Source organism: Athene cunicularia (assembly GCF_003259725.1).
Source record: "Athene cunicularia isolate RWA chromosome Z unlocalized genomic scaffold, athCun1 chrZ_part3, whole genome shotgun sequence".
Classification (NCBI taxonomy): Eukaryota; Metazoa; Chordata; class Aves; order Strigiformes; family Strigidae; genus Athene; species Athene cunicularia.
In genome coordinates, this window is record NW_020799144.1 from 1045700 (window position 1) to 1058083 (window position 12384).

At 53.7% G+C, this 12384-nt stretch overlaps 2 protein-coding genes across 3 annotated transcripts; one reads left to right on the forward strand and one right to left on the reverse strand.

Annotated features, from left to right (window-relative positions):
* Positions 1-2922: 2922 nt before the first annotated feature.
* On the reverse strand, positions 2923-8350 carry LOC113490271 (acrosin-like). The gene is made up of 5 exons (XM_026866606.1): positions 5470-8350; positions 4962-5162; positions 4366-4631; positions 3939-4084; positions 2923-3453 (listed from the first exon to the last, which is right to left on the reverse strand). The coding sequence occupies exons 1-5, from the start codon at positions 5553-5555 to the stop codon at positions 3094-3096; spliced, it is 1059 nt and encodes a 352-aa protein (XP_026722407.1). The 5' UTR covers positions 5556-8350; the 3' UTR covers positions 2923-3093.
* Positions 8351-8543: 193 nt separating this feature from the next.
* Positions 8544-11413, forward strand: LOC113490270. 2 transcript variants are annotated; one of them, XM_026866603.1, is made up of 2 exons: positions 8544-9508; positions 9672-11413. In XM_026866603.1, the coding sequence occupies exon 2, from the start codon at positions 9739-9741 to the stop codon at positions 10828-10830; it is 1092 nt and encodes a 363-aa protein (XP_026722404.1). In that variant the 5' UTR covers positions 8544-9508; positions 9672-9738; the 3' UTR covers positions 10831-11413. The 2 variants fall into 2 exon arrangements, with proteins under 2 accessions (XP_026722404.1, XP_026722405.1); XM_026866604.1 differs by having other exon boundaries at positions 8544-8797; positions 9190-11413.
* Positions 11414-12384: the final 971 nt, after the last annotated feature.

The following is a 12384-nucleotide window of genomic DNA, read 5'->3' on the forward strand; positions in this document are numbered from 1 at the left end:
GGGCTCCAGAAGCATGTTGTTCAACATTAAGATGCCTCAGGGCCTATGGGCTTTTCCTCTCAGACTGGCCCAAATTTTTAGAGGGGTGAAAGGTGCGAAGGCCAGTCCAGAAAAGAGATTTGTATGTGTGGGTGGGTAGGGAGCATTTCCCTTTTCCCCTAAAATCTTCCTCTAGATAGGAAGGTAAAACTCATCATTCTTCTACCCTCTTTCTCTGTTTTTCATCTCTCTGTCTCCAATTCAGACAGTGCCCAGTGGAATACTACATTGAAGAGGTGAGGAGGCTGAAGCACAAAGCTGATGCAATGGTAAGTCTCAGCCCGGTGCTAGAAATGCCCACCAGCTCTTGCATTCAGAGCCGATACCTGCCTGCATGGGAATAAGATTCACTGGCCAACATGACTTCCACACTTGGAGTATGTTTGAGTCACCTGTGGGGAGGCTGTCTTTATCTGCCAAGTGTTCAGACATTTCCCTCAGCTATAAACACATCTAGATAATGTGCCTAGAGAACAGGATTTGGAACTGGCACTGTCTGAGGTCAGCAGGCCTGTTGGCTTGACAGAGCTACCACAAAGTCCTTGGAAGAGAGGTACAACAGTTAGTTACGACACAGTTTACTCTGAAACATCAGCATCCTTATGGTAATGTGTTGTTGGTTATCAAGACTTGGAAGTGCCCTTTGCAAGTGGCTTTCTCCGCTACAGGCAGTTTAACAGCATGCATGAAGGAACATATTTTTTTGCTAATTATGTTTGCTCAGATAATGTGCATTTGCCACTTGCCATTTACCTGTGAATATGAAGTGAGGAAATACTGCGGTGGGCAAGCCCCATCTCCCTCTCCCGAGGCAGGCCTCCAAGACCAGACAATAATATCCAAAACATCTGAAGGTAATAAATTACTCAAGAAAAACACTGAGGGAGAGATACAAATACACAAAGAGAGCACACAAAGCTGATGATTGGGACCACATCAGGGGTTCTGCTGAGAAACCTTTAATTATCACCTAGAGGCCTGACTTGCATCTTTTTTCAACTCCTGCCTATCTAGGCAGAATAAAGGAATTCAGGTACACTTGAGAGAAGTAGATTTTGTCTTAGCCTGAACCAGAGAATTTTCTTCCCAATAGACCGACAAGACTGGAAGGGCCTTCCAGTACCTAGATGCTGCCCTTTACTTAATTGAATACAGAATTGCCTTGGAATTGGACCCAACAGAACCAAAATCAGCTTCCAGCATATTCAGCGGCACCATAGATCTCCTCAAGTAAGCAGTTTTCAAAGCGTGATGGTCAGGCAGCATGTCTGGAGTAGGACGGGTGATTGCATTGCTTGTTTGCAGCTGTGGCAGCTCTGGATTCCTCCCACGGAGCAGAGCTCGGGTTGCTGTACAAGCACGAGACAGCCCATCGTGAGGCACCAGAGACAAATCCTTTCAGCACTGCTGATCAGAATGAGGCACCATGTCCTAGTCATCCTTTGAGCCGTGAGGCTGAGGCACACCAGAGGACACTGGTTACAACACTGTAACTGATGCTGCATTCCAGGGAGCTGGGTACACAAACACACACACAGACTTACACAGTTTTTGTGAACAGCAAAACAGATCAACTTAGAGCGATGCCTTTACAGGAACCCATGTACTTGTAACCACTGCTTACATAAACATGAGCACAAGCCAGTCTTTTTCTGCCTTTCCAGGTGATCAGGATTGGATGCTTACTAGTGAAACATAAACAGACATTCACTCGCTAGATTCACAAGCACAGCACATGCAGAGATTCCTCAACTAACAGTAAGGAAATTAGGTCCATGTAAATACCTGTGCCTGGATGTCAAGCTCCTTACCCAGTCATTTCGGCCACAACAACCCCCAGCAGAGCTACAGGCTTGGGGAGGAGTGGCTGGAGAGCTGCCAGTCAGAGAGGGACCTGGGGGTGATGACTGACAGTTGGCTGAACAGGAGCCAACAGTGTGCCCAGGGGGCCAAGAAGGCCAATGGCATCCTGGCTTGTGCCAGCAATAGCGTGGCCAGCAGGGACAGGGAAGGGATCTGACCCCTGTACTCGGCACTGGTGAGGCTGCACCTCGATGACTGGGTTCAGTTTTGGGCCCCTCGCTACAAAAAGGACATTGAAAGACTCGAGCGTGTCCAGAGAAGGGCAACGGAGCTGGTGCAGGGTCTGGAGCACAGGTCGTACGAGGAGCGGCTGAGGGAACTGGGGGGGTTTAGTCTGGAGAAGAGGAGGCTGAGGGGAGACCTCATCGCCCTCTACAGCTCCCTGAAAGGAGGGTGCAGAGACCTGGGGATGAGCCTCTTTAACCAAGTAATATGTGACAGGGTAAGAGGGAATGGCCTTAGGTTGTGCCAGGGAACGTTTAGACTAGATGTCTGGAAGCATTTCTTTCCAGAAGGGGTGTTAGGTGTTGGAATGCGCTGCCCAGGGAGGTGGTGGAGTCCCCATCCCTGGAGGGGTTTATGAGTCGTGTCGACATGGTGCTGAGGGACATGGCGTAGTTTGGAACAGTCAGTGCTAGGTTAAAGGTTGGACTGGATGATCTTCAAGGTCTTTTCCAACCTAGACAATTCTGTGATAGGTGCAAGCCTTCGGTCTTTCCACATCTGTGTCTCCTGTGTAACGACAGAGTCCAGTTTGAAGTTGCGTGCGCACACACACACACACACACAAAGAGACAGGGATCCCAGCAGTAGCTAGCATAAGACACTTTGCGTTATCAACTTCTGTCCCAAAGACCTCTTGGCCCCTTTTCCCACCGCACCCTCCCCCTCCCCTCTGAGCAGCCGTTCTGAGGGACACATTCCCTCACTGCCCGACTTGGCAGCCTGCAGCCTCGTTGTGCAGGTGGCAGGCATGGAATCCTTGCGTTGCACAGGAGACCGAATTGGACTGAGGCATGGTTAACTGTGAAAACCGGCAACTTTATTTCAAGAACCTGAAGGCTCAACTCCAGCATTTGTGTGCGTGGGCAGGAGCAAACAGGCCTTTGGCACTGAGGCTGCCTTTGGCTCAGCAGGCAGCGCCCCAGCAGGAGATGGTGGCGGCGCACAGCAGCTTGAGCTGGGTCCTGTTCATGCTGCTGCGGGAGCCTTTTTCCCCCTTAGGACCTGCAGGAAGTCCTGCAGCAGTTTAAAGAATTGCAGCAGCTTCTGGCGTGCAAACGGACAGGGCGTAAAGCTGCCCGCTTGCGTCGGTGTGGGCCTTGGCCTCTGAAAGGGGGTCGAGGTGAAGACTGGCCGTGGTGTTGGAGCAGCCGTTCCTGCTGGGCGCAGTCCCATCTGTTCCAAGATCCAGTCGTAAAAGTGCTGGGTGGAGGTGTAGACTCCAGGCTGTCTTGCTCTTGCACAGCCTGTCCCCCAGCTGGTCACTCCAACAAGCCAGAAGTAGTCAGCGTTGTTATCTTTGCACACAAGAGGCCCACCGCTGTCACCCTGGAGCAGAGGAGAGAGGGAGGATTAAGGCGATGTCGGGTGGCCGCTGGCAGCACCAGGCCCGGCTCCTTCTCTCTCACAGCACCTGCCAGGGCTGTATCCGCTGCACAGAGAGGCTCTGCTCAGGTGCTGGGGCCTACAGAACCTTGTCAGGGAGAGGGTAGTACGCCTGTGGGGGAGGGCTCTCTCTCCTCTCCGCACAGTGATGCTGGATGCGTGCAGGAGGGATGTTTGGGGATTGGGATCTGGACCTGCAGGCTGCCAGGAGCGCGGGATGGGCTTTCTGGGCAGAGTCCCGGGCCTCTGGGCCAAGTGGGGCCCTGGGCAAGGACCTGCAGCTGGGGAAGGGGAGGTGAGCCCCGCCAGCGGTGGGGACCCAGCGGTGGGAGGGTGGCTTGCCAGGCCAAGCCTGCGCCGGGGTGTGTTTGGGCGGCTGTGCCGGGGCTGCCTGTGCCGCTGGGCGCTGCCTTGTCGCAGGCTCCTACCTGGCAGGTGTCGATGCCGCCCTGCGGATAGCCGGCACACAGGTTGTGGGTGTGGATGGCTCCTCCGTACCACCGGCTGCTGTTGCAGAGCCTGACATTGATGAGGTGGACCTTGGCCTCCTGCAGGACATCAGTTGATCCTCCAGCTGTGAGCACAGAAAAGGAATTAACGCCCAGCAGCTCATTGCCAGGTCTCCTGCCCTGTCTGAGTGAGTCCCTTCCCCGGGGCTTGGCTTTGCCTTGTGAGAGACACTGTAGGGGCGTTTCCCTTCTGTCTCGCCTTGGGCCCTGGGCCAGGCCCATCTCTCTATGGGCACACGTCCCCGCAGCCAGACTCTGGCTCTCGCCTCTGCCGTCAGGAAGCCCACCCCATCTCCCCAGAGTGCCAAGCTTGCACTCAGAACACAAGCAGTCTCTGGGAACTCACATCTTGCAGTCGTGGACCCCCAGCCGCTGACGTAGCAGGTTGTCAGCTGGGACACTCGCAGCGAGGCGTCGGGCACGCAGGCAAGCTGTACAGAGTCGCTGCACTGGACAGGCCGGTCCAATTCCAGCAGCGCAATGTCGTTGCTCTCCGAGATGCTGCTGTAGTGTTCGTGAACCAGCAGCCGCTTAATGTTGCGCACCTGGGCCTCCGGGCCCAGCTGAGTCAACTGGGTGGCCCCGATCACTACGCGCCACGTGGTGACGTGCCTGGAAAGCAGATGGGGAGAGGGCTCAGAGGGAGTCCAGCCACATGCTGCAGCAGCCCAGCAGTTCCCCGCCCTCTTCTTCACACGGGAGAGAGGAAAGCAGCGCTACGGAGGCTGCAAGTGCCCTAGCATGCCTTGGGCTCAAGGCATGTCGAGATGGTGGCTACTAGGAAGCCGTGGCAGGAGCCCAGCCTGAGCTGCCCCTCAGCCGGGCTCTGCAGTGCCCAGGCACTGGGTGTACCACACGGAAAGGGGACGGGGGTAGCACGTGGTGCTGTGGATGGGGCACCTGCGAGTGCCAGGGGATATCCCCGTTCCTGGCCCTCCTTACCTGGCCTTGGTGAAGCAGTGGGCTGCTGTGAGGACCCACTGTGGGCTGATGAGGGATCCTCCGCAGATATGCCCCGTGCCTGCTGCCCAGGGAACCTGGATGCTGACCATCCAGGGCCAGGCCCCTGGCTGGGCGTCTGTGCCACCCACCACACGCGAGGTGCCATAGCCAGCAGCCATGGGCCGGAGCCCGCAGGTCCCTCTGTAACCAGAAACTCATTAGTGTCCTGCTCGATGGGTCGCTGCTGTTCCGGCTGAAGGTCAGCCATCTGCCCTCCCCACCAGGCGCTGCATGGACAGCGAGGCCAGGGAGCCCCGTGGGGTGGGCAGGCATCCGCCCCCGTTTCTGCTTTAGCCCTGCAGACGAGTTGTGCCAGCAGCCCAGGTGCTGCAAGGAACCGAGGCTCCCACATGGGGCTGGGGAAGCCGTGGTGTGGCCACGGGGGACAAGTGGGCACCATCCAGGGAACCCCATCAGGTTGCCCAAGCTCCCTCCCAGAGTTACTTACCCACAGGTGTCCCACGCGCCGTGCGCAGGCCAGCACAGGGCCAGCAGGATGAGGAGTGGGAGCAAACGCATGGTTGCCAGCGGCATGTGCCAGCTGCCAGAACCGAGGGCTCTCTGCCACCAGTGCAGCAGCTGACAGAGTGCCCGCAGGGCTCACGTTGCCCACGATGCCCTTGGCAACGAGGCTGATGTCACAGAGTCGCTGGTTCCAGGTGCCTCTTGGGGGGGGGACACAACATGGGGGTTTCCAAGCAGGAGGGGAAGCAGAAGCTGGGATCGGACGCCCCCAACACACCCCCGCCAAATGCTCTGCGTGTGGGAAGAGGGTGTGCAGGACCCGGGACAGGCAGCAGTGCCCGGCTCTGAGCACAGCCTGCTAATGGCTAGCAGGAAAAAAACCCGTGTGGCACCACAGCCTCTTTGGGAAGTTCACGGCCACCCTGCTCTCCACATACTGACTAGTGGCAGCCCTTCGCCACTAGGTCCTTCCCAAGAAACGTACGCCAGAGAACGTAACTACTACAGGCAGTATGTGCCTTTGGGTGTCGCAGAGCCGATCTGCTTACAGCCGCGGCAGGCAAGCAGGGCTGTGCGAGCACAATAAACCAAGCAGCCCCAAGTAGTGTCAGCCCTCCCGCACAAAGCGCCGTGCAGCGCAGACGCAGCACTGTCCACAGGGGCCATGTCAGCCCCAGCGACACCCTCTGTCAGGCTTCCTGTCCTTGCTGTGTCTGAGTTCTCTTGCTGTTCTGGGCCAGCGCCGACAAGGCCGGTTGTGGCACCTGGTACGTGTGGCCAAGGGCATGCAAGTGCAAGCCCTCAACAGAGAAGGCTGCTCCTGCTCTCCGCCCCACGTGCCATTCTCCGTGGCTTTGGCACGTCCTGTACTGGCCACAGCTCGTCAGTCTGCCTTCTGCAGCTGTACGGTGGGGCCGTGCTCACATGCTGGAGTGCAGGGCAGTCACGGGAGAAAAGCAGGGGTCAGCTCCGTGCGTTGCATTTGCTGAGCAGGGCTGGGTCCCTGGAGGCCGTGGCTTCAAGAGTGGCAGCCTCAAAGCTCATGAAAGGTGGGGAGCTTCCTGCTGGCATCCTGGCTCGTGTGGATAGACATTTATAGGCGATTAATTTTAAATTTTGTTTGTCATAGTTCAGCTGTTCAGGTAAATTTAACTGACGTTCTGGAACTAACACCTGAACCTCTGTTAGCATGCTTTTTTGTGCAGCCCGTTTAGCAGCCTCATCAGCCAATCTATTCGTCCGCTGTTGTTCACTGTCTCCTGCTCGATGGGCCTTACAATACATCACAGCAAGTTCAGTAGGCAATTGTACGCTTTCAAGAAGTTTTAAGACTTCTTCCTTGTGTTTGATTGTAGTTCCCTGTGAGGTTAAGAGTCCTCATTCTTTCCATATAGCCCCATGGGCATGAAGTACTCCAAACACGTCTTTTGAATCAGTCCAAATGTTCACCTTCTTCTCTCTGCTTAATTCTAACGTTCAGTTAGTCAAGGCAATTAATTCAGCCTTTTTGAGCGGATACATTCGGTGGCAATGATTTGGCTTCCACATCATCAGTCACAGTAGTCACCACGTATCCGGACACACGTTGTCCCTTCATAACAAAACCGCTTCCATCTGTATATAGTTCCAAATCAGGGTTTAGTAAAGGTGTATCCTTCAAATCTGTCCTGCTGGCACACACTTCCTCAGTTGTTCATAGACAGTCATGCTCTAAGGCCTCCCTCTCATTTTGCTCGTCAGACAAGAAAGTTGCAGGATTCGGTACGGCCATTGTCTTTCATTTAGCGTCATCTTGATCTAACAAGACGGCCTGATATTTGAGCATTTGGCCCAGAGACAGCCAATGATTTCCCTTTTGTTCCAAAACTGTGACTACCGTGTCAGATACATAGACTGTTATTTGCTGCCGTAGGGTGAACTTCCAGGCCTTTTGGATTAACATCACTGTTGCTGCCACTGCCCTCAGGCATCCTGGCCATCCTTGACTTGCAGTGTCCAATTGTTTAGAGAAGATGCAGCCGCCTGGCGTAAGAACCCGAGAAATTGTGCCAACACCCCCAGGGTTATTCCTTTCTTCTCATGGACAAACAGTTCCAAAGGCTTTCCAGGATTTGGCAATGCCAGTGTCACTGATTTGCCACCGATCAGAGTTAATAATGTTTGATTCTAGTATGAATACAGAATTATGAGAGAGCTTTTAGTAGGCTTACATGTTTACATTTATCTTGCATTTTACGCATCTAACCAGAAACCAATGCTTCTGTGAATTCCTCTGTATAGCCCTGTACCAAGGCCGAAGAATTGGTCAGTAATCATTTACTAGGTACACCTAGATACTGCTTAGGTAATTAGATTTATCATTGAAAATAATTCTGTTGGAAGTTGTTGGAGAGATGTCTAGACACAGAAGTAATTGATTACCTAGAACACATTGGAAAATGTCTCAGATGTGCCACGACCTGAAATTAATGAGACCTGGGGAGAATGAACTGTAACAGTTTACAGATCTCTGCCAAGGAACAGTGAAACTAGGGAATAGGTAATTCCGGCAGGGGGAGATCACGACCACCGACTCATGGGCCACCAACCCAAATTACACCCCAGACTCATTTCTAGAGATTTCTAAGCTTTAGTGCGCAGAATCGGAAGAAGGAGGGAAGTACGAAAATGATTTCCAGGAATTCTTGTGTTTATGTATGAATACCTCATGAATATGTAGGATTTGATAATATATAAACTGTATGAATCTTGTGACTGGTGTGCATTGTTGGTAAGAGCATGTTGACGGAAAAAGCCCGGGTATCAAGAATAACACCAATATGGTTTGCCAGCTTGATCCGGTTTTATTAAGTACAGAGCATCTTATATACGATTAGGGAGTGATCACATACAGCTAAACGAGCTGTGATTGGTTCCAAGCTACTGTCCACACAATATAACTCATATTTCATTGGTACAACGCAAGAAGCACACGCGAAAAGCACCAGCCGATGGCCCTCCTACTTGATGTCTCAACTTCACTCCGTATCTCTAGTTAAGGAATTTGCTAAGCAATAGCCCTCTATGCAGTGGCAAGCCAGAGAGGAACATTGAACGGTAGTTCTTTACACAGAGGCAGCTAGCAGAGAATTACTCATGTCGGTATCAAGGACCAGGTGGCCGTTATCTTCCAAAAATTTCTCCACAAGAGCACTCCCCCGCACACCCGGCCATCAATAAAGAAGCGTCTGCTTATCTGCATCACATTGGTGTCGATAAGTTCCTATTCCGGATTTTCGGTAACAAGTTGGCCAGGAGCACCAGCACGTCTGGTAAGCGGAGAGGGACCCGGCACTGTGGGTGAGCACCAGCGGGAGTGGATGGGGCTGCAGCAAAATGCCCCCTGAGGCTTCTCCCTGCCAGCGGGGAGCACGACCCAGCAGGGTGGGTGACTCTCACTCTGGGCTGGCCACTGACCACCCAGGTTCTCCCTGCAAATCCCAGCATTGCCCAGGGAAAGGCAGCCAGCTGTGGGAGGCGTCACCCAGCTGCGGGTAGGCCGCGCTGCCTGGTCCCACCACGCTCCCCTCGCAGGAGACCTCTGCAAGGCGTCAGGAGTGGGGACGAGACACACGGTCAGGGGTGCGTGTGGCGGGTGACAGCTATGTGTGCAGGTGACAAGTCAGAGGTGGCAAGAAGAAACAGTATTTTCTTTTCTCTCCAGATGCAGGGTCGGAAGGCGCATTGTGACATCACTGCGCGGTGGGCTGTGACATCAGTGAGCGATGGTCTGTGACGTCACATCCCTAGTGCTTATGTTCGGGTGCCGGCAGAGCCGTGCCCAGTCTGGCTCATGCCTGGACACCTGCCGAGCATGCCTGCGAGGTTTTGAGTGTCGAGCGAGGCTGCTCCTGGTGCTCGTGGTGCTTTGGGGGCTGCTGTCAGCAGCTCTCAGTGCCCGTCCCAGAGCCATCCCCTGGGTTTCCTCGGCCCTGCCTGGGTCAGGCAGCCGGGCATCACCGTGCTCACTTGTGGCAGCAGGGGTGAGCTGTGCGGGGAAGCGTCCCGGTGCGGCTGTGGGGCAGGTTAAAGGGCTCCGGGAGCCAGAGGGTGTCCTTCGTGAGGGGCCTGGGCATTTCTTCCTCCCTAGTACAGCTAGTGACCGGGGTGTCTCTCACTTTTGCAGCACGTGACGCCCTTTGGCAGTCCAGCATCAGTGAGTGGGAGCAGCTCCTCATCCTCAGCTCTCCCCAACCTTCTGCAGCGTGTGAACATGGCAACGGAGACAGAGCAGATATGCCCCATCTGCCGTGACGCCCCATGTGATGTTGCTTTTGCGATGCCATGTCGCCATCAGTTCTGCCTGCTCTGCATCAGGCGATGGTTAGATCTGAAGGGAGAGTGCCCACTCTGCAGAGGACCAGTAGAGATTATCCAGATTCCAATACAGGGACCAAATTACTGTGTAGGGTGTTTGCACCCAGAAGAGTCGCCAGATGCCAGCAGCCAGGCAGGCACAGCTCCCAGCAGCCCCCATGACCCTGTGGTGGCTCCCCCCCCATCTCCAGAGCAGACACTGTCCCCAGATGAGCAGGGGACTGCAAGGCCAGTGGCACAGCCAGTGGGTGGCATCCCGCCCGAGGTCTGGGCAGACCTTATCCAAGCAAAACGTCATCTCCTCAATCCCTTGTTGCCCTGGCTGCATCAGGAGCTGTGGTCAATATGTGGGCCCCGCTGGTGGCAGGCATGTCGTGCAGAGGCCAACGTCCTGCACACCCTGTGCGACAGCGGCCCAGTTGCAGAGGCCTTGGTGCAGGTGCTGCAGCCTGACCTTGGGGAAGACGCAGCACCTCTGGTCCATAGCGTCATCAATATCATTGAGGACCAGTGCAGCCAGCAGGCCTGGAGGCAGCTGTTTTCCCGTGCTGTGCAGGAGGAGGAGGACGACAGCTCTGTGGCTGGCTCCCGATCCAACAACTCCAGACCTACCAGCTCCAGCTCTACCAGCTCCAGCCCTACCTGCTCGTGGTTCATGACTTCCATCCTCGACCTGCCCTCTTCCACCAGCCCTGAAATCTTCAACAGGGAGGAGGAAGATGCCGGCACCTCGGAGGCCACCCTCTGTGGGGATCCTGGCTGCCCCCTATGTGCTCCTGTCCTGGCAGAGCAGGAGCATCCTGAGGAGGAGCCGGGGCAGGCGGAGGTGGCAGGTCCCTCTGCCCAGGGCTGCAACCGCAGCCCCTCCACTCCAGGCTGCAGCAGAGACGGCTCAACTGGGAAGTCCTGGTGCCCCCCGAAGAGGAAGGCCCCCAGCCCCCAGAACTCTCCCCAGCCCTGCAAGAGGCCGCACCGCCAGCAGCACTAGCAGGGCTGCAGCAAGTCTTTATTCAATCAATGAATTGCTATTTCTCTGACCCCGTCTCTGGGTGCTGCTTTCTCCCCCTTCTCCCAGTGCTGCTTCCTCTCCCCCGTGTCCCACCATGGCGGCTCTCACCTGCTGGGGGGCACGGCCATGGGCCCCCGGAGCCCCAGGCCCATGTGGTGCCTCCTCCTGCAGAAAATCCTGCTGCAGCCACCCACCTGCTGTGCAGCAGATGCCGAGGGCAGAGCGGGCAGGAGAGGAAGCTGCTTTTGCCCCAGGTCCGATGGGAACCCGACTGGGCAATCCAAGGGCTGGGGCGAGCTGTAAACTTGCCCCTCCAGCACTTGTCTCTGCACCCCACGAAGGGTGACACAGCAGGAACCTCTCCAAGTTGGGGAGATGTTTGTCCTGCGGGAGGTGTCTGTGCCTGTGCCGGGGCGTTTGCGTATCTCTGCGCAGTGCTCAGTTTCGGGCATCTCTGGAGGCAGTGAAGAGCCCGCAGTGGAAGGGAGCGACCTGCCAAGGAACAGGCTGAATAACCCCCTGGGCTTCCCCCTTTCTCATGCTGTTCGTGCCCAACAGCTGCTGACAGTGTCTAATGGCTCTGGGATGTCATTGCTCAAAAGCAGCTTTCGACTTGTTCTTCTGATTAGGGATGGCTTCAGCTTGAAGATAGACAAAAACATCTTTCTTGACCTAAGAATAATATTGATGTATTGTTCTAAAAGTTTAACCTTCAACAATCAGACAGAAGGACAAAAGAAGATTGTTAAGTTCATGAATCAACAAAGTGATTTAGGGGAGAAAAAAAAAAAAAAGAAAGCAAATAGCCAAACAAAACCCAAAATCCTAATTGGCAACAGTGATAAGGAAGAGATGGTTCAGTATTTCAGACGGTATTTATTGGCTTCTAGGTTCACTGTGAAACCCCCCACACCCTAGTTACTAGATGGAGCCCTGAACATTCCTCTATTTTTTAAACATGACATTTTTAATTAAAACAACTCCTGAAGAACCTTACAAGATTCTGCTTTCACCTAGCTACTGAAATGTACAAAAAATCCTTCTCTTTTAGCAAACCGCACTAAGCAAATTGTGGATACAATGAAGATAGGAATAATTTCTAACAGTTTCTCAAAAATAAAGCAGCAAAGACTGTCTATATGTTTCCCCTGTTGCGGGTGATACCAAAAGACCAATGAGAAAGAATACATTTACATGAAGTATATTTCACTTTCGGAACTCTCTGTTCTGTAATTTAGAACTGATAAATATTCACCACCAGGAAAAACACTAAAACTGCAGTTTCAGAGTGGTTAAAATTGCTATTCAAAAGTTATATTACAGTGTAGGAAAGAAGAGAAGTATGGAATGTCAAGAATATTTAGAAATTAATGTTATCAGGCTTTTGAAGGAGAAATGAGATGTTTTTGGAAAAAAAATCTCAATCTGAGATCAGATACCACAGTTAACATTTTTCTTCCCACCCTGTTAATTTTTAAAACCATTTTTGGTTGAAAGACTGAACTGTAAAATCCATTATTTGCCCTATGGTGC

Bases quoted from the DNA above. Each gene is read 5' to 3' on its own strand.
- LOC113490271 (XM_026866606.1), bottom strand. From the start codon at position 5,555: ATGCCGCTGGCAACCATGCGTTTGCTCCCACTCCTCATCCTGCTGGCC. The intron at 5,163-5,469 runs GTAAGTAACTCT...TTCTGGTTACAG, and splicing joins GGCGCGTGGGACACCTGTGG to AGGGACCTGCGGGCTCCGGC. The intron at 3,454-3,938 runs GTAGGAGCCTGC...CCTCTGCTCCAG, and splicing joins GCGGCATCGACACCTGCCAG to GGTGACAGCGGTGGGCCTCT.
- LOC113490270 (XM_026866603.1), top strand. From the start codon at position 9,739: ATGGCAACGGAGACAGAGCAGATATGCCCCATCTGCCGTGACGCCCCA.